Source organism: Vespa crabro, chromosome 25, assembly GCF_910589235.1.
Source record: "Vespa crabro chromosome 25, iyVesCrab1.2, whole genome shotgun sequence".
Lineage (NCBI taxonomy): Eukaryota > Metazoa > Arthropoda > Insecta > Hymenoptera > Vespidae > Vespa > Vespa crabro.
In genome coordinates, this window is record NC_060979.1 from 1313298 (window position 1) to 1339619 (window position 26322).

At 26.8% G+C, this 26322-nt stretch overlaps 5 protein-coding genes across 5 annotated transcripts; all 5 read left to right on the forward strand.

Moving 5' to 3' along the window:
• Positions 1-7600: 7600 nt before the first annotated feature.
• On the forward strand, positions 7601-8653 carry LOC124432359. Its single transcript, XM_046981272.1, has 3 exons — positions 7601-7867; positions 8181-8298; positions 8376-8653. Exons 1-3 carry the CDS (start codon positions 7709-7711, stop codon positions 8651-8653), a joined length of 555 nt encoding a protein of 184 aa, XP_046837228.1. The 5' UTR covers positions 7601-7708.
• Positions 8654-14574: 5921 nt separating this feature from the next.
• Positions 14575-16988, forward strand: LOC124432401. The gene is made up of 3 exons (XM_046981341.1): positions 14575-16288; positions 16383-16641; positions 16826-16988. Exons 1-3 carry the CDS (start codon positions 16234-16236, stop codon positions 16986-16988), a joined length of 477 nt encoding a protein of 158 aa, XP_046837297.1. The 5' UTR covers positions 14575-16233.
• Positions 16989-17098: 110 nt separating this feature from the next.
• On the forward strand, positions 17099-17762 carry LOC124432402. The gene is made up of 3 exons (XM_046981342.1): positions 17099-17179; positions 17291-17436; positions 17512-17762. Exons 1-3 carry the CDS (start codon positions 17150-17152, stop codon positions 17651-17653), a joined length of 318 nt encoding a protein of 105 aa, XP_046837298.1. The 5' UTR covers positions 17099-17149; the 3' UTR covers positions 17654-17762.
• Positions 17763-20013: 2251 nt separating this feature from the next.
• On the forward strand, positions 20014-22316 carry LOC124432405. The gene is made up of 3 exons (XM_046981346.1): positions 20014-21618; positions 21713-21971; positions 22154-22316. Exons 1-3 carry the CDS (start codon positions 21564-21566, stop codon positions 22314-22316), a joined length of 477 nt encoding a protein of 158 aa, XP_046837302.1. The 5' UTR covers positions 20014-21563.
• Positions 22317-22426: 110 nt separating this feature from the next.
• LOC124432406 lies at positions 22427-22981 on the forward strand. Its single transcript, XM_046981347.1, has 3 exons — positions 22427-22507; positions 22619-22764; positions 22840-22981. The coding sequence occupies exons 1-3, from the start codon at positions 22478-22480 to the stop codon at positions 22979-22981; spliced, it is 318 nt and encodes a 105-aa protein (XP_046837303.1). The 5' UTR covers positions 22427-22477.
• The last annotated feature ends 3341 nt before the right edge of the window (positions 22982-26322 follow it).

Sequence of the window (26322 nt, forward strand, 5' to 3'; positions counted from 1 at the left end):
CTCTTTTTAACGAATATGCAATGATAATTGTTTTAAGCACGATAGGAATAGCACACTCTTCTATATTTGTATCATTTGTTCAGCATGCCTGCGCTCTGTTCAATATCGTTGCGTAAGTAATCATATCGCAGCATATATTATGATATGTATATAAATTTCTTTCGATAAACAATGGAAAATATTTTTCGATCATAAAGATTTCTTTTCTTTTTTATTATAATGTACAATATTTTTTTTTCATACAGATGGAAGATAGAGGAAGAATATAATAAGAATTTGCATAATATCTATCATGGAGGCAATTATGACAAAGAATATAAGTCGATCATCGACATCATAGAATACTATGATAATGCTACATAGTTCGTATCTAGCTTTACAAAAATGTACTCAATGCTATTTATCCGCACAGATGCTAATATTGAATAATATTATTATATATCTTTTTTTTGATTTCTTGTTATGTTTTTATTTCTTCTCGCTCTGCAAGTTTCGTTGATTTAATAAAGCTGTATCATGGGAGAATTTATCCGACCGAGATATTATTCACGGTATTATTCATTATCCTAAATTATATTTACGTAAGTAACGTTATTTATCGTTTGGAAAAAAAGAGAAAAGAAAATATATCTTTTATTGTGATATTGAATGTACAAGGACAGTTGTTTTTCCAGTTATTTCAGATTTTTTCTTTTACTGTTAATAAGAACGAATTATTACAAAAGACTAATTATATCTTTGGATCTATGTTCGTTCTATACGTTTATCATTACATTGGACAAAAATTAATAGATCATCACACAGAAATATATATAAAATTGTTGGTATTATGCAAAGCATATTTTAATAAGATTATTAATTCAATCGGATATTACTGATGAATTAATCTTTACAGATGCCAAATTCCCTTTTATTTATTATCATTGAAAACACAAAAAATGTTGCTATTCTTGATAATGAAGAGCATGATGCCATGTAATCTTTCTGTTAAAAGAATGATCGTACTATCCCATGATCTTTTTGCTACGGTAAAATATATTCTAATGATATGGAATATGATAATGAACAAATTTTTTTATTAATCATTATCTTTTATTCTAGTCTATGAGAGCATCATTTTCATACGCATTGATGTTTTATAATTCGAGTTAAATTTTTACCGAATAACGGATCGATAAATACATACCAACTGAGTTTTCTTCGTACAAAAGCGATGAACAATTTCTTTGTAATTGGAATGTATTATAGATAATAACAGAAACTAAAAAGGATTTCTCTTAATAAGAAGTATCTATTATCTTATTTGAAATTATGAAGAAATAATAAATGTTGCTGCAATTATTCCTATTTATTGTACATTTTAGTCACTCATTTATTTTTTACTATATCGAGAATGACAAGTCATTTCATGAAGAATGTTTAATTCAATATGCAATTCAATTAGTCCAATGTATTGGGCTTAGAAAAATATACATTATCTATGTAAGTGAAAGTTTAAAAAACTCTGCCATTTTGGTATATTGAAAATGCTCAACGAATGCTCGATTAATTTATCCTTAGGATAAAAAACATCCTTCAATTTTTTTTGTCGTTTCTAAATATGAATCCATCCTAGCAACTACCCAACATTTTATCGATCAAAAATAATTTAATCACAACTCCAATTCCACTAATTGGAAGAATGACTGGGCAATCGTTAAATTTTTGAATACGCCTGAATTTTTCGAAAATGTCGACTAACGATTTCTCCGAATTGTATCCCGCAGACTATTCTATTTCGACGTCTTTTGTCTTGACGACTATTATTTCTAATTCTTCTGATCGACTTGCAAATATAAACGACAAAAACTTTTATTTTCGTCTGACATTTTGTTCGTTGTTTTCTTTTTATTTCCCTCTTTCTTCACTATCGCACGAGGTGTTGTTTCTGTTCTATATATCTTTTCAACCGTTATTGAAATTATATTAATTGTAATTAAATGGTTTACACTAATTACTGGATAATTCTTTTTAATTCAATGCCCGACATTGTAAGTCCATCGTTAATGCGATGAGTCGCGAGCGTGATTGTTAATAACTGAACCCTTTCGCGTTAATTATATTTCATTTTATTAAATATTTTATATATTATAGTGAATTCTCTATTTTTTATTTGTTTTTCTAATCTATTATTATCTTTGTTTAATGTATTTTATTAATTTTCTTAATTTCCTTTTTTTCTTTTTATTTTTAGGCATTTTTATTCTTATTGATCACTTTTTACATTAGGTTTTATATTCCTTAGGATTTCTTGTTCGATCGCAATATTTTAAATAAATATGCATATTGTTTATGATATATAATATCACCATGTGTAATATCATACGCTGAGAAGGCCAGTGAATTATATATATTCAACAAGCATTTTTAACGCATATTTACATTGACAAAAAAAAAGAAAAAATAAATGATACTGATCACTTAAAGTGGAAACGTATTTAAAAAAAAATATGGATCGAATGAAAAGATTTGTTTTATTATCAAACGATCACACTGATAAGTAATAATTTTGATAAAAATATATGTATTGTGGAAGCAGTATTGTCCGTGAGCATTAATTATTCTTTATAATTAAAAAGTCGTGGTAATTAATTCAACATGTAAAATGCAAGCAATTATATTGCTACTGCGATTCAGAATATTAACGAAATGATCGAGTGCATAAAATATGCAGAAAAAGCAGAGATGAGACTGCAATATATTTATGCTGTGTACGAGTGTGATTTGTAATATATATATGATGAAATTTATGACGCTTGGAGTCACCATACATTAGCAACAAAAATTTGCAACAATAATTTTCATCCAAAATTCAATAGCTTTCAATCAATATAAAATCAAAGTATCATTGATCTTCATTTAAGACAAAGATTTTATGATCAATTCAAGAAGACGTATGCCTCTTTTTTTTCTATACATGAATATTCTTCATTAAACATTTCGAGTAATAGGAGAACGATTAAAGTATATTTTGGACTAATTTTATTTATTTTTTATTTGCGCAGAACATATTGTCATTATAAAGAATTTCAATCTAAAAAAAAAATATTTATTGGGAAAAAATATACTTTTTGGAAAAAGTTATCTTTTGATACAATCTTAAACCCTTTCAATTTATTAAGAAAAAATGAGTTGCCCTAATGTATTTGATATCGGATAACTCAAAAATGTGCTCGAAAAATGTTTCCTTAACAACGAATGAAATAATAGAAGTCTATTTTTATTTCGATAAGATCCTTGTACATATGTGTCTTATTTAGTTATTTGTATTTTTATATTACCGCAATACGAATGAGACATAAAATTTAATAGAACAAAATGAAAAATGATAAAAGTAAATTAAATTAATCTGAGAAGATTATTTCGAAGAGATTACTATTGTTAATGTCATTCATTGTAATCATTGGTCGTGTTAAACTTTGTTTCGTTTATAAATACATGCATATATATATGTGTGTGTGTCTGCGTATTTCTATACTTATATTATACAAGATAAATGAAGTATAATATTTATTTAGAAATGATTCTCATCGTATTGTCCTTATCTTATTGACACTAATTTCAAAATTAAAATCGATGACATCACACGTAACGTGTACCGAAGAGATTATTTGAATATTATTCTTACATATTCTTATTTGAATATTAAAGTCTGAGAATTTATTGATAATACAAGAAACAAAAACAAACAAGACAGGTCAGATATTTTTCTAATAATATAAATAATTAATTTATAACGTTTAATAATTATACAATACATGTAGAATAATGATATGTAATAATTTATAAATAATAATATAAAATATATTTTGGATATAATAACATATGATAATTTCTTTATATCAATTATACAGGATTGTTTTTTTTTCTTAATAGGTATATAAATAATACTCACAATCATACAAATTTACTACAAATTTCCATTTTGTAGACGACAAAAGCAGATGTTGTTCGTATGATTCTTACTATTGCATTGAAGTATAATGTCAGGTACAAGCAGATGGCTTCTCTCCCTCAACGTGCAATTATCTTACCCCATTTAGGTAAGTAACCGTATACAACGGTTCATGACTCGAAACTAAAAGCATTAAAGTTGGAATTTTTATAGTCTTCATGAAATTCAGGACCATACAGCTTTCGAATACAAAAAGAAAAGAGAAGTAAATGAAAGAATAGAAATTTTATTATTATCACGCCAATATACAAGTTGATATTATGTTCAATTATAGAGTTTTTAATTTTTTACTAATTTTGAACTATTCATTTCAAATATCAATGTAAATGAAGGCGATACATTGTCGTTCAAAAATTTGGATTCAGTAAGGTTTTCATCGAAGTCTACGGTATCGTTCAAAACACAAAAAAATAAAGGTCCAAAATCAAACATATGTCTATTATTTATTTTTCTAATATTAAATAAGTCATTGGATAAGTACCAATTTTGAAAGTATATCAAACACTACTATATTTACGAAATTGTACGAAAAAAATTGTCTTCTTATACCTATCACGACCTCGGTCACATTTAATATGGACGCCCTTAAGAAAGGAGATTTTTGACAAAACACTTATACTATGGCACAACGTATGAATTATGATTATCCTTTTTTTCTTCTCAGTTGCTAAGTTCGAAGTCACCGAATGGAATGCAGAACTGATAAAATGATTCAATGTTAGATTTTTCCACAAAAGCCTTGAAAATTCGAAAAGTAGGTTCGAATGTCATTGTCCTCGATAATCAAACAACGGAATTACGTAAATGATAAGAATAAAAATACTTTCGCCATATTCTACGAGATTGGAGAACCGTTTTAATGGGATCCTATAAGATGGGTATCCTAATTGCAAAATAATACATTTCTATCAATGAAAAACAATTGAGGATTTTCTTCTATTAATTTTTCGAACAGTTTGTGCTATCTATCAATCACAAACTGCCATCTGATTATAGAAAATATACTGAGTACTTTCGAGATATTGTGAATTATGTTATATATTTTGAGTAAACTTGAACAAAAATATAAATTTATTGAGAATTGCACACATCATCTTACGCTGTGTAAGAAGATATTCATAGAAAAACTAATGAAACTTAAAGTAAAAAGTAAAACAGGTGTGGTTACTTTAAGAATCGGAAAAAGAAAATCATTTAGAAGAGGAAAAACAAGATGATACCCGAAGATAATAATGGGATAGACGTAGTAACTTTAAGAAATACGAATAAAGAAACTCTATGATCAGATGTTAGGAAGAGAATGGATGAATACCAGAGAAAAGATTAAATTTTGCGATTAGAGTTTTACAAAACATAGAAGAACTTGAATACAAGTAAATGAAATGTTGATAATCCATTCAGAATGTAAAAAGACACAATCTTGAAGAATTTATTGCAACTAATATGTAAAAAATACAAAATCTGCATAATGTAAATTAACTTTTAAAGAATGTGATTAATGCTAAGGATATAAATTGATGAATATAATAATCACAAGAGATATTTCACCAATAACTGTGAGTACTATGAACCAATGCAATATATTGAATATATATTTACTTTGGATTGATTCTATTAAAACCACAGGTCATTTAAATTCATAATTACTTTTCTCAGAATATTTATTTCTACTGTACAGATATTATATTTTCATCATCGTATTAATATCCGAAGCGTTCGATTTTTTGTTTTTTCTTCTTTATTGGGATAGCAATAAAAATGCGGTATTTTGTAGAAATTTTCAGTGCAACTTGATATACGGTTTCGCTGTATTTATTGATATATATAATTATAATAATCATCAATTCTGATATGAGAAATAATACCGGGATCGTTATAATATGAAAACCGGTAAAATTGTAATTTATATTTGTATTGCTTTATTCGAGATAATAATGAGAAAGAAAAATATTTATCAAATAAGTAATAAACACATAATAGGAGAAGCTCTTTATATTATTAAACTGAAGTATTTTATGTTATGTTTCTACCAATAAAATATTGTGAAAGCATATCAATGCACAGAGACAATTCATTTCGAAAGAAAAAAATATTCTAAAGATTGTTTCGATTCTATCTAATTCGCATACTTATACATAATCGTATTAAAATATAACTATCTTACAATAATCATAATATATACTTGTAACACTTACTACATTTCTTTCTTAAGTCAAATGTAATACATGAAAATAGGAAGAAAAGCCGATAACAAAAAATTCTCTATCGATCCACGGTAAGAAACAATTTTATTTGTGCTAGTAACTCCCGATGTAAAAGTAGAAATCTATTTCAGAGAAAAATCTTTTGATGATAAAGTAGAAAACAATTCCACCAAAAAATCTTTTAAGGGTAATTTATTCAAACATTTTTGTTAAAATAATGGTCAATACAGATGTTAATAGGTGCCAATATATCGATAGTTAAGTTTGTATAATCTCACGTTATATTGAAGCATAAGAAATACAACATTTTAGTTGAATAATTATTAATCGCAACACAATTGATATAATAAATTGAACACTTATCCTCTTTTTCTGATTCGTATGTTTCACATTTCAAGAAATAACTTTTTTGTCACGATTGCGTTCATATAAAAAAAAATAGCATAAAATTTATTAAATTACAAGAATATAATTTGAAGAGATCACATTTTCTTAAGTAAGTAACATAAAAATCATGCGATAAATATTCGTTGTGTTGGCTGACATTTATCTTTACAGATGTACACGTGTAACAAACATGTGCTTGGCGGTCAACAAACGTTGATTCGCTTACCAGTTGCTTCAGAAAAATATTGATTATTTGGAGCTGACAAAGTTTATTTGATTGGTGCGACAATGGATTAGAGAGGGAAACCTCAATGGAAGAATCCTCCAAGACGACACGAAATGTAGACAAAGAATATTATTTTAACTAGCTACGAATTTTATTACACCGTATTCAGCAAACCGTGAATATATCATTTTTTCATTATTAATATATACAAAAATACATATATGAATCAATAAATATACGAGTAAATATTTATAGAAAAGCTAAAATAGAAATATTTTGACAATGGTAATATTCGGAATAAAGACAATGGTTTATTTACTCTCAATGTATGAAGATTTTAAAAAAGAGCAGAGATAAGAGAACATTGATAATGACTAATAATGTCTACACATTGATAAGAATAGTGAAGAAACAATACGAAATAATTACTTACTTCTTTCGTTATTCTACTTGTACCGATTATAATGCCGTCGTTAATATTAGCAATATTACTTGATATTAAGAAGTCTATAATTGCACGTTCACGTGGAATCATTTATTATATACTCAATTAACAATAAGTAAATAAGAATAAAATTATGGTAACACATCAAGCACTCAGATGTCTTTCCTTCGAGAAGTAAAATCATACTGCGAGAGAATGAAAAGGGGAAGTGCCTGTGGACGCAATGCGCATGTCTATCGTGGAAGGGAAAGAATTATCGACCATATAATTAGTAAATGATAAATAATATCTTAATAGGTAAAAATACACTTCTGTATAGTTATAGACGTATAATTGGACTAAAAGGAGGGAAATGTAAAAAATGTATTTAGAGGGATACTTAGAATTCTTCATGTAAAAAATGGCATGGGGTTAAATTCAGTCGAAGTTAATAAGTCATATGAGTTACTAGGATGTTTCTGCAAGAGGAGCTGTATTTCGAAAACGAGTACAATACTTACAGTATTCGATTCTTAAAATTAGTTGGCATTTCTATTTATGAAACATCCTTGTTTCAGATGATTCACGTTTATTTATTCAATACTATAATAGCACTGGCATCATTTGCACAAGTAAGTCCCATTCTGACACATAATTATACTAACATGTTATTAGAACCAAATAGCTCGAAGATGAGTTCAAATCATAAAACTGATTATTAAAATACGAATAACATCTGCTTATACTTCAGCTTTTTCTGCTTTTCACATCAGAGATGAAAGTAGATTCTATTACAAAAATATTGGAAACGACTTTGCCTTCTATAAGCTTCACATTGTATTATTACAACTTATTATCAAAAGTTACAATCGTTTGTATTTTATAAATATTTCAGTTAAATCATAAATTGTTAAACATTCAAGAATGGTATATTACTACTTTCAGATAAAGAGACTTCTTCTTCGTATAAAAACCGATTGGAATAATGTAACATCCGAGCCTGAATTAATGATATTAAAAAAATATGCTAATCGTAGCAGACAGTGGACAATAATAATCGCAAGTAAAGAATACGAAGAGAATACTAAACTACATTACTAAAGTGACTGTATAAGATTATGCTAATTAAATTAAGATAAGATTTTATTATTTCAGTTGCCTTTTATTTGTATATTATGATTTTAATGTTTCCATCCGTGATAAGTGTTATTTTGTATATCTTTGGTGAACTGGATGTAACTGAATTAGTATTACCAGTTCCTTTTGATTACTTTTTGAAAGATCAAGTGCATTTCTATTTCACACTATTCATCGAATACACATGCTTAATCGTCTTAAGCACGATAGGAATAACCCACTATTCTATATTTGTATCATTTGTTCAGCATGCCTGCGCTCTGTTCAATATCGTTGCGTAAGTAACCATTTCGGACGATATATTATGAAATGTATATAAATTTCATTTGATAAAAAATAGAAAATACTTTTCGATCATAAAGATTTCTTTTCTTTTTTATTATAATTTGCATTATTTTTTTTTCATATAGATGGCAGATAGAGGAAGAATATAAAAGGAATTCGAATAATTTCTATCATTTAGGCGAATATGACAAAGAATATAAGTCGTTCATAGGCATCATAGAATACTATGACAACGCCATCTAGTTCGTTTCTAATTTTACAAAATTGTATTAAATGCTATTTATTCGCTGAGTAGCTAATTTTGAATAATATTATTATATATCTTTTTTTTAATTTCTTGTTGTTTTTATTTCTTCTCGCTCTTCAAGTTTCGTTGATTTAATAAAGCTGTATCATGGGAGAATTTATCTGACCGAGATATTTTTCATGGTATTATTCATTATCCTTAATTATATTTATGTAAGTAACGTTATTTTTCGTTTTGAGAAAAAGGGAAAAGAAAGTAGATATTATTTTGATTTTAATATATCTTTTATTGTGATATTGAATGTACACGGACAGTTGTTTTTCCAGTTATTTCAGATTCTTTCTTTTACGGTTAATAAGAACGTATTATTACAAAAGACTAATTATATCTTTGGATCTATGTTCGTTGTATACGTTTATCATTACCTTGGACAAAAATTAATAAATCATCACACCGAAATATATATAAAATTGTTGGTATTATTCAAAGCATATTTTAATTAGATCATTAATTCAATCGGATATTACTGATGAATTAATCTTTACAGATGCCAAATTCCCTTTTATTTATTATCATTGAAAACACAAAAAATGTTGCTATTCTTGATAATGAAGAGCATGATGCCATGTAATCTTTCTGTTAAAAGAATGATCGTACTATCCCATGATCTTTTTGCTACGGTAAAATATATTCTAATGATATGGAATATGATAATGAACAAACTTTTTTATTAATCATTATCTTTTATTCTAGTCTATGAGAGCATCATTTTCATACGCATTGATGTTTTATAATTCGAGTTAAATTTTAATCGAATAAATACATCGGATTATAAATATCAACTAAATTTTGCTCCGTTCGATTGTGTCGATTTTTTGCTCTGTAATCTGAAGTATAGATAATAATAGAAAATACGAAGTATTTCTGTTTATAGAAAATATTTATTGTTTTATTTAAGATTTTTAGTAAATAATAAATGTTAATATATTTGTCCTTATTTATTTTACATTTGACTCTTTCGTTAATTATTTGTTATGAATAGAATAATGTATCATTTTACGAAGAATGCTCAATTCTATTTACAAATGAATTAGTGTAATGTATCGGCTGTTAGAAAAAAATTTTTTCGAACGTATTAAAAAATAAACGCACTTTGGACAAATTTCAAACATTTTTTCGATCAATAATAATTTAACCATAAATTCAATTACACCGGTTAAAAAATACGTTAACAATAGTATAACTTTTGAAAAGGTGTGAATTTTTCGATATTTTCAACTGACGATTTCACAGACTTGAATCTCATTTGCAATTTCAATCTCTTATCGATTTTTCCAATATACTTCACTTTTCCTTCGTCGTATTTTATCAGGACATTCATTATTTCTAATTCTTCTAATCGATTTGCGAATATAAACGCCATAAATGTTGTTCTTTGTACTATTTATCAATCATTCATTACTTTTTATTTCTCTTTCTTTTCTTTTACACGAGTTATTCCTTCTCTTTTATTTATTTTTTCAAACATTCTCGTAATTAAATTTTACTAATTACTGAATAATTCCGTTAAATTTATAGCCGTCATACTACATTAATGTAACGAGTCACGAGTGTTTTTTAAAATAATTACGCGATGATTATAGTTCACTTTATTATATATTATATATATTATAGTGCATTTTCTTTTTATTTTTATTTGTTATTTTAATCTCACATTTTAAATATTTTTATTGTTATTTATTATTTTTTACATTAGTTTTTATATTCACATCCGATCTCAATATTACAAATAAATATCTATATTACTTATAATATAAAGTAATACGATAGTAAAATATCATACGCTATAAAGGCCACTGAATTATTTACATTTAATAAACATTATTAATAAATATTTATATTAAAAAAATAATAAATAAATAAAATAATAAATAAATAATAATAATTTATAAAACTGAAAAAGTATTAAAAAAAAGTACTATGAATTTGTAAAATCAATCGTGACAAATAATTATTATTAATATTCAATTACACGTTAAAATGTTAATTAAAATGCTATAGAATTATAATGCTATTATGTTTTGGAATATTAACGAAATGATCGTTGGGCATAATTCGAGTGAATAAAATATGAAGAACAAGCAATAACGAGATTGCCACATATAAATGTCTGTATGCATGCGCGTGCGAGTAGTGTCATATATATATATATATATATATATATATATATATATATATATATATATATATATATATATTGGGTTGTTCGGAAAGTAATTTCATTTTTTCCCGACAGAGGATTTAATTGTATTTTTTTGAACCCAACTTCACATTTAAGACGCATAATCATTATATGTTTTGAGAGCTGATATAGCAAGGCTTGTGTATGAAAAAGTCCAATTGATTCTACACAGTAGTTTTTGGTTGATGCCCTTTTAAATATGGAGACCAATAAGCAGCATTTTCGTCATATTTTACTTTTTTACTAGAGAAAAGGTAAAAATGCTGTTTAAGCCAGAAAGAAATTAACTGATGTGTATGGAGAAGATGTGTTGACAGTACGACAATGGCAGAACTGGTTTGCAAAATTTTGATCCGGCAATTTTGATGTCGAAGATGCACCACGTTCTGGAAGGCCGGTTGAAGCTGATAAAGACACGATAAAGGCATTAGTTGATGCAAACCGGAGAATAACAACACGTGAGATCAGTGAGAGGTTGAATTTATCAAATTCAACTGTTTATGACCACTTGAAAGACCTGGGTTTAACTCGAAGCTCGGTATATGGATTTCCCATGTTCTCACGGAGAGAAATTTGTGTTTTAGCGTTGACGTCTGTGATTCGCTTCTCAAACGTCACGAAAATGATCCATTTTTGAAGCGCATCATTACTGGGGATGAAAACTGGGTTGTATATAACAATGTCAAACGCAAGAGATCATGGAGCAAAAAAGATGAACCGGCTCAAAGCATTTCCAAAGTCAATATTCATCAATAGGTGATGCTGTCTGTTTGGTGAGATTTTAAAGGAATCGTTTTTATTTCTTTGAGATTTTACCGGATAACACAACAATTAATTCGGAAGTCTACTGTCATCAGCTGGACAAACTGAATGATGCACTTCAACAGAAAAGGCCAGAATTAATCAACAGAAAAGGTATAGTGTTCCTCCAAGATAATGCGAGATCTCATACAAGTTTGGTCACTCGCCAAAAGCTTTTACAGCTTGAATGGGATACAATGCCACACCCACCATATTCTCCAGATCTGGCACCTTCGGTTTATTATTTGTTCCGGTTACTGCAAAATTTTTTAGACGGTAAAACCGTCACTTCAAATGAGGAAGTCAAAAACCACCTCGATCAGTTTTTTGCCAGCAAAGACCAAAAATTTTATGAGCGTGGAATCATGCTACTACCAGAAAAATGGCAAAAGGTATTGGACCAGAATGGCCAATATATAATTTAATAAAATGTTTGTTCATTATACGAAAATTGTCTTTCATTTTCACAAAAAAAAAAACGAAATTACTTTCCGAACAACTGATTAAATGATGAAAGTTTCAAGTGAACGTATTTTTGCAAAAAAGAATTGAAATTCGTAACTCTCAATAGCGTCTAATCATAATAAAATTAAAATGTCCTTGGATTCAATATTTTTTATATAGTGTGAAGCTTTCAAGGTAATCTTAATGGCGACGTTTATTTTTCTTTTTTTTCTCCCTTCTAAATACAAAGATACTTTGTTAAACCATTGGCGTAATTTACAGTGGATTAAAATATATTTATTTGTTTATTTTTTTGCATGCAAAACTTTATCATTATAAAGAATGTGTGTCTCAGATAAAAAAAAACAAAATATGTAGGAAAGAAACGGAAAATGGATAATTTTTGAAACGATCTGGAAACCATTCAATAAATTAAATTCAAATAAATTGCCGTAATATATCATCACTTGAAATTAGATAACTCGATGATGTGTTCGAAAAATGTTTTTTTTATAAACGGAGAATTGAGAGATCAAAATTTGTAAAGCTTTATTTCGAAGAAACCTCGTCATATATGACATTACTGTTAATATTAGGTGGACCGGAAAGTAATGTCGCTTTTTTAAATTAAATTCAAACGAATAAATTTTTAACAAGTTTTTATTTTTAATCACAATCAAATATCGACATGCACAGAAACGACATAACTTTCCAATCCACCTAATACTATTTCAAAAATTAATTCAATAGGATTACTAATAGGGAGTATCCAAGAAGAGTCACCTGATAGGCTTCGTGAAAATATAATAACACTCGAAATTTCGATGTTTACACAAAAATTGATAAACAGCTTATAATTAAATTGAATGATGATATAAGAAACAAAAACAAGAAAAGGACTAATCAGATATATTACTTATAATATAAATAATAAATAAATAACATATGAGAGTTTTATAGTAAATAAAAAACAATAATATATGATAATTTAATTAAATCATATATATATTAATATAAATATATATATATATATATATATATATATATATGTATATATATAATATTCCTTTTGTTTTAATGGACATTTATATTGCACTTATTTTAACAGGAAATTTCCATTCCGCAAAATGCAGTAGCAGAGGTTGCCCAAATGATTCTTATTATTCCATTGAACTCTATAGTCAGATATAAGCAATTGGCTACCCTCCAGCATTTAACGTTCAATAATATTATCCTATCAATATACGCAACGATACTTAACTCGATATTTGACAATTTACTTTTAAAGTGATTTTTAGATTTTTGATATTTGGTACCACAATGTTCGGCCATTTTAAAAGAGAAAAGAAAAAGATAATAATGCAAATTTTATAGTGATCACATCGATATACTTAATTGACACGACGTTCTATTATTGAATTTTTTATATCATTCTAGTTTGCATTCCTACACTTCAAATATCAGTATGCATGATAGCGATACGTCGTCTCTCAAAAATATAGTTGCAGCAAGGTTTTGATCGAAACCTGTGTTATCATTCAAAACAAAAAAAAGAATAAAAGTAAAAGACCAAGAATGTTTCTCTAAATTTATTTTTCTTTTCAAAAATAATTACTTTAATAAGTAAAAAAAAAGAAAGAAAATCAAACACCAATACCAAGGAGAAATTTTACGAAGAAAAATTGTATCTTTATCACTATTCCAGCCCAGATTAATCTAATCACTCACAATATGTAAATTATGAATATCAATTTTTCATTCTCTGCTGGAATGTTCTCAGTCACTTTAAGAAAGATAGAAATAATAAAATGTTCCAATATTCGAATACTTACAAATATCAACTGATAACAAATAATTTTTTATCAACTCATGATAAGGTAACAAAAGACCGTATAAAGATAAAAAAAATATCTATTTTACCAGCGAAATTGCCTGAAGGTAAGGAAGAAATCTTTTCCGCCGGTAAAATCACGTATAGATAAAGACGATACCAATATCAATGATCAATAATAAGATATTACAATCTATAAACATCAATACCTACTGATGAGTCTATAGAAATGTATCCTCAGATTATTTCTGACGATAAGAAATAACATAATCTGATTGAAAAATTTCTAATCGCAACATAATTGATATATAAACATTTATATAAAATTATACAAAAAAACATGTTATTTTGAATCATGTATTTCAATTAAAATACCATAGCATGTTTTACAACATTTCAATAATATAATTTAAGGAAATCAGAATTTTTTAAATACACAAAATTCATCGAACAAATATCTATTATGTTGCTGAAAATTATTCTCATATATATACTGTACGAATACAGACTCGTCCCAAACGAAAGACAACAATCAACAAATGGTGATCTGCTTACCTGTTGGTGCCGAAAGATATTGATTACTAGGTGTAGTCCTAAACTATTTGATTAACACACACAAGAATTGGAGAAAGAAACGTATAACGAAAAATTCTACAAGAGGCTATATTTCTATTGCAATGTAATTCCAACGACGATACGAATTATATATAAAGAACATTCTTTCAGGCAGCTACAAATTTTATTACATCGTACTCAATGGATTATAAATATATATTTTATATACTTAATAAATAAAAAAATAAATATATATATATATATATTTGTATATATATTTATATAAAATAAAAAAAAAATTTCTAAAAAGACAGATATAGAACAACATTTATAACAACATATAATGTCCACTTATTTATAAGAAATACTGAAGAAATATTTCGGAACAATTACTTGCCTATAAAATAAGTAGTAAATTTTTGTTATTATATTTCTGCCAACTATCATAGTTACGTTCATATTAATCAATATTGGCTGATGTTGAGGAGATAATAATTGTCACTATACAATTTTTTTTATATGTCCAATAGACACTACAAAATAATAGTTACATCTCCCACATGTCCTTCCTTTGAAAAGTGAAATCATACTGAGAGAGAATGAAATGGTGAAGTGCCTGCGCAGGCAACGCGCATGTCCATCGTAGAAGGGAGAAAATAATCGACCATGTAAAGAGTAAATGACAAATAATAACTTAATAGTTAGAAAGAAACATCTATTTAGTTATACACGCACAATTGGACTGAAAGGGGAGAAATGTATGATAGGCAATAGATATTACATGAATTATTGTTGCGGAAAAAAAAATTTTTGCCCCTTCGAGACAATTTTTAGAAATGCAGACTTACATCAGGTTTTTTAAAAATTCATTTAGAAGGGTTATTTAGAATATTTGATGTATGAAAAGTAATGGGTTAGAAGTCAATCGAAATTAATGCGCTGTATGAGTTACCAATATGTCTCCGGAAAATGAGAAGTATTTCGTAAACGAGTACTATACTTATAATATTCTATTCTTTAAATTAATAGGCATTTCGCCTTATAAAACATCTTCGTGTGAAATGATTCACATTTGTATTATCAATCTTATCATAGCAGTAGCATCATCTTTACAGGTAAATCACTTTCTGATACATAATTATACTAATATGTGATTAGAACAAATTAGACCAAGATTGCTTAGTGTACTTTAGGTTTGTATGCTCATCTTGTCGGAACTGAAGATAGATCCTATCACGAAATTATTGGAAACTGCTTTGCCTTGTTTTATCTTTGCATTAACATATTACAACTTTTTAACAAAAGTTAAAATCGTTCGTATTCGGCGTAATTATTTTATTTAAATCAGAAATAAATAAACATTCTAGGATACAATATATCGTAATACTTTCAGATAAAGGCAATTCTTTTTCGTATTAAATCCGATTGGAATACTGTGACGAACAAGTCTGAATTGATGATATTAAAAACGTATGCTAATCTAGGCAGAATGTGTACAATACTAATCGCAAGTAAAAAAAAAAAATAGAGATAAGGAATATACATTATTGAAGTTACTTTATATGTTTATAATAATTAAATTAAATTAACGTTCTATTATTTCAGTTGCTTTTTATGTGTATATTACGATTCTAATGCTACCATCCGTGATACATGTTATTTTATATATCTTTGATGTACTGGATGAAACCGAATTAATATTACCAATTTCTATTGGTTACTTTTTGAAAGATCAAACGAATTTTTATTTCGCACTATTCAACGAATACGCATGCTTAATCGTCTTAAGCACGATTGGAATAGCACATTGTTCTATATTCGTGTCATTTATACAGCATAGCTGCGCTCTTTTCAATATCGTCACGTAAGTAATCATTTAGGACGATATATTATGAAATATGTATATATATATGTATATATATATATATATATATATATATTTATGTATATATATTCTTTTTTGACAACAAATATTAAAAAATATTTGCCAGTCAAAAATTACTTTTCTTTTCCTTCTAATTTAAATCAATTTATTTTTTCTCACGTAGATGGAAGATAGAGAAAGGATATAAAAGGAATTCGCATAATTTCTATCATGCATACAATTTTATCAATTATGATGAAGAGTATGAGTGGATCATCGGTATCATAAAATCCTACGACAACGTCATCGAGTTTGTAACGAATTTCACGAAACTGTATTCTACTTAATTTATTCGCACTTATGTCAATTTTGAATAATAATATTATTGCATGTCTTTCTTCTTTTTTAAAATTACTCTATTGTTTTTATTTCTTTTCGTTCCATAAGTTTCGTCGATTTAGTAAAACTGTATCATGAGGGGATTTGTCTGTTCGAGGCGATATTCGCAATGCTTTTGATTATCCTAAATTATATTTACGTAAGTAACATGGATTTTAGTTTAAAAAAAAATAATAAAAAAAAGAGAAATACTTTTCCTCCAGTATTTCTATAATTGTAATAAAGTAAGAGCTTGAACGTTTTTTTTTAGTTTTTTCAGATACTTTCCTTTACTATTAATATGAGCGAAGTATTACAAAAGACTAATTATATCTTTGGATCTATGTTCGTAATATACATTTATCATTACCTTGGACAAAAATTGATAGATCATCACACCGAAATATATATAAAATTGTTGGTATTGCTCTAAGTTTACTTAAATTAGATGACTAATTCATTAAAATATAACTGATGAATTATTCTTTATAGGTGCCAAATTCCATTTTATACGTTATCTTTGAAAACGCAAAAACTTTTACTATTTATGATAATGAAAAGCATGATGCCATGCAATCTTTCTGTTAAAGGAGTGATCGTATTATCCCATTATCTTTTTGGCACGGTAAAATAAATTCTTTAGATATTAACTACGATAATAAAGGAATTTTTTATTAATCGAAATCTTTTATTACAGTTTATGAAAACCTCATTTTCCTACGCCATGGTATTTTATAGTTCGATGTAAATTTTAATCGAATAAAGCGTCCGATTAAAAATATTAACTGATTTTGCTCCGTACGAAAGGAGTGATTTTTACTTTGTAATTAGAGAATAGTAAAGAGAATAATAGAAAATACAAAAGATTTCTCTTAATAGAAAATATTTATTTTGTTGTTTAATTTATTTAGTAAATGTTAAATATTAGTATGATTATCAGTATATAATGTACACTTTAATCTTTCGTTAATTTTTCGCTCCATAGCAAATAATAAGTAATTCACAAAAAAGGCTTAATTCAATTTGCAACTCTATTAGTATAATGTATTGACCGTTAGAAAGAATATTTTTTCGTCGTATCAAAAGATAAATGCACTCTAGGAATCCTACAAACATTTTTTCAAAGAATGATATTTTAATTATAAATCCATTTTCACCGATGAGAAAAAGAATTTGATTATCGTAAAATATTCACGTATGGGCGTGAATTTTTCAAAATTTTCGATTGATGATTTCATTAACAATCACTTTTCCTTTATCGTCTTTCGTCAGGACTTCTATTATTCTAATTTCTCAGATTGATCTGCAAATATACAAGCCTATAATTTTTTTCTTTGTCATATTTCTATCAGTTCTATTTTACACTTTCTTCTCTATCACGCAAAATTTTCGTTTTTTTTACTTTTTCTTTTCACACGTTCATTTAATTAGATTTTAATAATTACCGAATATTTTTGTTTATCTCAATGCCCGACATTCAACGTTAACCCGATGAGCTACAAGCATTTTTTTAAATAATTCATCTCTTACAGATTTACATTGAAATTTTCGATGTTTATACAAAAATTGATAGACTGCTTGCAAATTAATTGATTGGTAATGTAAGAAACAAAAACAAAAAAGGACCAATCAGATATATTATTTATAATATAAATAATAAATATATAACATATGATAGATTTATACTAAATATAAAACAATAATATATGATAATTTAATTAAATCATATATATATATATATAGTATTCCTTTTTCTTTAATGGACATTTTAATTGTACTCATTTTAACAGGAAATTTCCATTCCGCAAAATGCAGTAGCAGAGGTTGCCCAAATGATTCTTATTATTCCATTGAACTCTATAGTCAGATATAAGCAATTGGCTACCCTCCAGCATTTAACGTTCAATTATATTATCCTATCAATATACGCAACGATACTTAACTCGATATTTGACATTTTACTTTTAAAGTGATTTTTTAGATTTTTGATATTTGGTACCACAATGTTCGGCCATTTTAAAAGAGAAAAGAAAAAGATAATAATGCAAATTTTATAGTGATCACATCGATATACTTAATTGACACGACGTTCTATTATTGAATTTTTTATATCATTCTAGTTTGCATTCCTACACTTCAAATATCAGTGTGCATGATAGCGATACATCGTCTCTCAAAAATATAATTGCAGCAAGGTTTTGATCGAAATCGGTGGTATCGTTCAAAACAAAAAAAAGAATAAAAGTAAAAGACCAAGAATGTTTCTCTAAATTTATTTTTCTTTTCAAAAATAATTACTTTAATAAGTAAAAAAAAAGAAAGAAAATCAAACACCAGTTCCAAGGAGAAATTTTACGAAGAAAAATTATATCTTTATCAATATTCCAGCCGTGATTAATCTAATCTCTCACAATATGTAAATTATGAATATCTATTTTTCATTCTCTGCTGGAATGTTCTCAGTCACTTTAAGAAAGATAGAAATAATAAAATGTTCCAATATTCGAATACTTACAAATATCAACCGATAACAAATAATTTTTTATCAACTCACGATAAGGTAACAAAAGACTTTATAAAGATAAAAAAAATATCTATTTTACCAGCGAAATTGCCTGAAGGTAAGGAAGAAATCTTTTCCGCCGGTAAAATCTCCTATAGATAAAGACAAAAAAATATCAATGATCAATAATAAGAAAGTGTAACCAATGAACATTAATACCTACCGATGAGTCCATGGATATGTATCATCAAATTATATCTAACGATAAGAAATAACATAATCTGATTGAAAAATTTCTAATCGCAACATAATTGATATATAAACATTTATATAAAATTATACAAAATTATACAAATTATACAAAAAAAATATGTTTTTTTGATTCATGTATTTCAATTAAAATACCATAGCATGTTTTACAACATTTCAATAATATAATTTAAGGAAATCAGAATTTTTTAAATACTCAAAATTCATGGGATAAATATTAGTTATGTTGCTGAAAATTATTCTCATATATATACTGTACGAATACAGACTCGTCCCAAACGAAAGACAACAATCAACAAATGATGATTTGCTTACCTGTTGATGCCGAAAGATATTGATTACTAGGTGTAGTCCTAAACTATTTGATTAACACACACAAGAATTGGAGAAAGAAACGTATAACGAAAAATTCTACAAGAGGCTATATTTCTATTGCAATGTAATTCCAACGACGATACGAATTATATATAAAGAACATTCTTTCAGGCAGCTACAAATTTTATTACATCGTACTCAATGGATTATAAATATATATTTTATATACTTAATAAATAAAAAAATAAATATATATATATATATATTTGTATATATATTTATATAAAATAAAAAAAAAATTTCTAAAAAGACAGATATAGAACAACATTTATAACAACATATAATGTCCACTTATTTATAAGAAATACTGAAGAAATATTTCGGAACAATTACTTGCCTATAAAATAAGTAGTAAATTTTTGTTATTATATTTCTGCCAACTATCATAGTTACGTTCATATTAATCAATATTGGCTGATGTTGAGGAGATAATAATTGTCACTATACAATTTTTTTTATATGTCCAATAGACACTACAAAATAATAGTTACATCTCCCACATGTCCTTCCTTTGAAAAGTGAAATCATACTGAGAGAGAATGAAATGGTGAAGTGCCTGCGCAGGCAACGCGCATGTCCATCGTAGAAGGGAGAAAATAATCGACCATGTAAAGAGTAAATGACAAATAATAACTTAATAGTTAGAAAGAAACATCTATTTAGTTATACACGCACAATTGGACTGAAAGGGGAGAAATGTATGATAGGCAATAGATATTACATGAATTATTGTTGCGGAAAAAAAAATTTTTGCCCCTTCGAGACAATTTTTAGAAATGCAGACTTACATCAGGTTTTTTAAAAATTCATTTAGAAGGGTTATTTAGAATATTTGATGTATGAAAAGTAATGGGTTAGAAGTCAATCGAAATTAATGCGCTGTATGAGTTACCAATATGTCTCCGGAAAATGAGAAGTATTTCGTAAACGAGTACTATACTTATAATATTCTATTCTTTAAATTAATAGGCATTTCGCCTTATAAAACATCTTCGTGTGAAATGATTCACATTTGTATTATCAATCTTATCATAGCAGTAGCATCATCTTTACAGGTAAATCACTTTCTGATACATAATTATACTAATATGTGATTAGAACAAATTAGACCAAGATTGCTTAGTGTACTTTAGGTTTGTATGCTCATCTTGTCGGAACTGAAGATAGATCCTATCACGAAATTATTGGAAACTGCTTTGCCTTGTTTTATCTTTGCATTAACATATTACAACTTTTTAACAAAAGTTAAAATCGTTCGTATTCGGCGTAATTATTTTATTTAAATCAGAAATAAATAAACATTCTAGGATACAATATATCGTAATACTTTCAGATAAAGGCAATTCTTTTTCGTATTAAATCCGATTGGAATACTGTGACGAACAAGTCTGAATTGATGATATTAAAAACGTATGCTAATCTAGGCAGAATGTGTACAATACTAATCGCAAGTAAAAAAAAAAAATAGAGATAAGGAATATACATTATTGAAGTTACTTTATATGTTTATAATAATTAAATTAAATTAACGTTCTATTATTTCAGTTGCTTTTTATGTGTATATTACGATTCTAATGCTACCATCCGTGATACATGTTATTTTATATATCTTTGATGTACTGGATGAAACCGAATTAATATTACCAATTTCTATTGGTTACTTTTTGAAAGATCAAACGAATTTTTATTTCGCACTATTCAACGAATACGCATGCTTAATCGTCTTAAGCACGATTGGAATAGCACATTGTTCTATATTCGTGTCATTTATACAGCATAGCTGCGCTCTTTTCAATATCGTCACGTAAGTAATCATTTAGGACGATATATTATGAAATATGTATATATATATGTATATATATATATATATATATATATTTATGTATATATATTCTTTTTTGACAACAAATATTAAAAAATATTTGCCAGTCAAAAATTACTTTTCTTTTCCTTCTAATTTAAATCAATTTATTTTTTCTCACGTAGATGGAAGATAGAGAAAGGATATAAAAGGAATTCGCATAATTTCTATCATGCATACAATTTTATCAATTATGATGAAGAGTATGAGTGGATCATCGGTATCATAAAATCCTACGACAACGTCATCGAGTTTGTAACGAATTTCACGAAACTGTATTCTACTTAATTTATTCGCACTTATGTCAATTTTGAATAATAATATTATTGCATGTCTTTCTTCTTTTTTAAAATTACTCTATTGTTTTTATTTCTTTTCGTTCCATAAGTTTCGTCGATTTAGTAAAACTGTATCATGAGGGGATTTGTCTGTTCGAGGCGATATTCGCAATGCTTTTGATTATCCTAAATTATATTTACGTAAGTAACATGGATTTTAGTTTAAAAAAAAATAATAAAAAAAAGAGAAATACTTTTCCTCCAGTATTTCTATAATTGTAATAAAGTAAGAGCTTGAACGTTTTTTTTTAGTTTTTTCAGATACTTTCCTTTACTATTAATATGAGCGAAGTATTACAAAAGACTAATTATATCTTTGGATCTATGTTCGTAATATACATTTATCATTACCTTGGACAAAAATTGATAGATCATCACACCGAAATATATATAAAATTGTTGGTATTGCTCTAAGTTTACTTAAATTAGATGACTAATTCATTAAAATATAACTGATGAATTATTCTTTATAGGTGCCAAATTCCATTTTATACGTTATCTTTGAAAACGCAAAAACTTTTACTATTTATGATAATGAAAAGCATGATGCCATGCAATCTTTCTGTTAAAGGAGTGATCGTATTATCCCATTATCTTTTTGGCACGGTAAAATAAATTCTCTAGATATTAACTACGATAATAAAGGAATTTTTTATTAATCGAAATCTTTTATTACAGTTTATGAAAACCTCATTTTCCTACGCCATGGTATTTTATAGTTCGATGTAAATTTTAATCGAATAAAGCGTCCGATTAAAAATATTAACTGATTTTGCTCCGTACGAAAGGAGTGATTTTTGCTTTGTAATTAGAGAATAGTAAAGAGAATAATAGAAAATACAAAAGATTTCTCTTAATAGAAAATATTTATTTTATTGTTTAATTTATTTAGTAAATGTTAAATATTAGTATGATTACCAGTATATAATATACACTTTAATCTTTCGTTAAATTTTCGCTCCATAGCAAATAATAAGTAATTCACAAAAAAGGCTTAATTCAATTTGCAACTCTATTAGTATAATGTATTGACCGTTAGAAAGAATATTTTTTCGTCGTATCAAAAGATAAATGCACTCTAGGAATCCTACAAACATTTTTTCGAAGAATGATATTTTAATCATAAATCCATTTTCACCGATTAGAAAAAGAATTTGATTATCGTAAAATATTCACGTATGGGCGTGAATTTTTCAAAATTTTCGATTGATAATTTCATTAACAATCACTTTTCCTTTATCGTCTTTCGTCAGGACATCTATTATTCTAATTTCTCAGATTGATCTGCAAATATACAAGCCTATAATTCTTTTCTTTGTCATATTTCTATCATTTCTATTTTACACTTTCTTCTCTATCACGCAAAATTTTCGTTTTTTTTACTTTTTCTTTTCACACGTTCATTTAATTAGATTTTAATAATTACCGAATATTTTTGTTTATCTCAATGCCCGACATTCAACGTTAACCCGATGAGCTACAAGCATTTTTTTAAATAATTCATCTCTTACAGATTTACATTGAAATTTTCGATGTTTATACAAAAATTGATAGACTGCTTGCAAATTAATTGATTGGTAATGTAAGAAACAAAAACAAAAAAGGACCAATCAGATATATTATTTATAATATAAATAATAAATATATAACATATGATAGATTTATACTAAATATAAAACAATAATATATGATAATTTAATTAAATCATATATATATATATAGTATTCCTTTTTTTTTAATGGACATTTTAATTGTACTCATTTTAACAGGAAATTTCCATTCCGCAAAATGCAGTAGCAGAGGTTGCCCAAATGATTCTTATTATTCCATTGAACTCTATAGTCAGATATAAGCAATTGGCTACCCTCCAGCATTTAACGTTCAATTATATTATCCTATCAATATACGCAACGATACTTAACTCGATATTTGACATTTTACTTTTAAAGTGATTTTTAGATTTTTGATATTTGGTACTACAAAGTTCGGCCATTTTAAAAGAGAAAAGAAAAAGATAAGAATGCACATTTTATAATGATCACATCGATATACTCGATTGACACTCTATTATTGAATTTTTTATATCATTCTAGTTTGCATTCCTACACTTCAAATATCAGTGTGCATGATAGCGATACATCGTCTCTCAAAAATATAGATGCAGCAAGGTTTTGATCGAAATCTGTGGTATCGTTCAGAACGAAAAAAAAAGAATAAAAGCAAAAGTCCAAGAATGTCTCTCTAAATTTATTTTTCTTTTTAAAAATAAATACTTTAATAAGTAAGAAAAAAGAAAGAAAATCAAACACCAATACCAATGAGAAATTTTACGAAGAAAAATTGTATCTTTATCACTATCATAGCCACGTTCTCGTTTAAGATGTATGTGCTTAATAAAAGAGATTATTCTACTCTGTCACAACATGAAAATTATGATTATCAATTTTTCATTCTCTGCCGGCATGTTTGAAGTCACTTTAAGAAAGACAGAAATAATAAAAAGTTCCAATGTTCGATTCTTCCAGATAAGCAATGAAAATTCGAAAAGTAACTATGTCATTCGAAAGACATTGCCAATGATAAGCAAACAATGAAATTATCTAAATGACAAGAATGGAGATAACTTTACAATTTTATACGATATTAAGGCAGCGTTTCAATGATATCCTTTAAATTATGTATTCTTATCCCTAAGAATACTTTTCATTGAAAAATATCCTAATCTTCCATTGTTATCTTCTTTCCTATACTTCATTTTTAAACTGCCATTTGGTTGCAGAAAACATAATCAGGACGCCAGATAACTTGTGAATATTTTTATACATTTTGAATAATTTTGAACGAAAATGTAAATTTATTGAGAATTTCATGCATCAACTGGCGCTGTAAAGGAAGGCATACGACGTATAGGAAAAACAATAAAATATATAATGAAAATTCAAAATACGTACTAACTTTAAGGATCATAGATAAAAAATCAGTTCGAAGAGGAAAAATAAGATTATCCCGAAAGGTGATAGTGAAATACATGAAGTAACTTTAGAAAGTATAAGTAGAGAAACTCAGATGATCAGAAGTTAGAAAGCGATCGGATGAATAGTAAGAGAATCATCAAATTTTTTGATTAGAATTTTACAGGAGATTAAGGTACTTGTTTGACTAAAAAAGTGAAAAGAAGCAGCCATATCGAAGTTATTCCATAAAATCATGCGTTAAGATTGGAATAGTGTTCTCTGATTTTATTAAGAAATATTATTATTCTTTAAAAAAATAATTCGTTGTAAATATTAACCGAAATTGATTTTTTATCTGAAAGTTTGAAAACTAATAATTGCAAGTGATTTTTCATTCGAAAGTGTAAAAACTATTAACCGATATCGATTTTTTATCTTATAGTGTGAAAATTATTAATCACAAGTGATGTTTTATTTGAAGATGTGAAAAATATTAATTGCTTGTAATTTTTCATTTGAAACTGTAAAAATTATTAACCAAAATAATGGACTCAATAATTTTTCTATTGGATTGATTCTATTAAAACCTCATCTCATTTAATTTGCTGATTTTTTTTTCAGAATTTTTATCGGCTTTCTAAGTGTTTTAAGTAGTTATAATTATGCTGATATTCAAAGCATTCGAATCTTTTTTTCTTTTTCTTCGAGATAATAATAAAAATACAATATTTTGTCGGTTTCTTCAATACCGATGCGATATCCAATTTCGATGAGGATATTAATTCCTTTATAATATTATAATAATCACCATTTCTAGAATTGGAATAATGCCGGAATCGATATATCATAAAAAATCAGAAGAATGGGAATATTCTTTTTATCGTTTAATTCGAGGCATGATTGGTTAAAAAAAAATGAGGTTATATATTCAATCAACGAATCAAATTCTCGATTCGAATAATCATGAAAAAATAATTATGTATCAAGTATATTATTAACAAA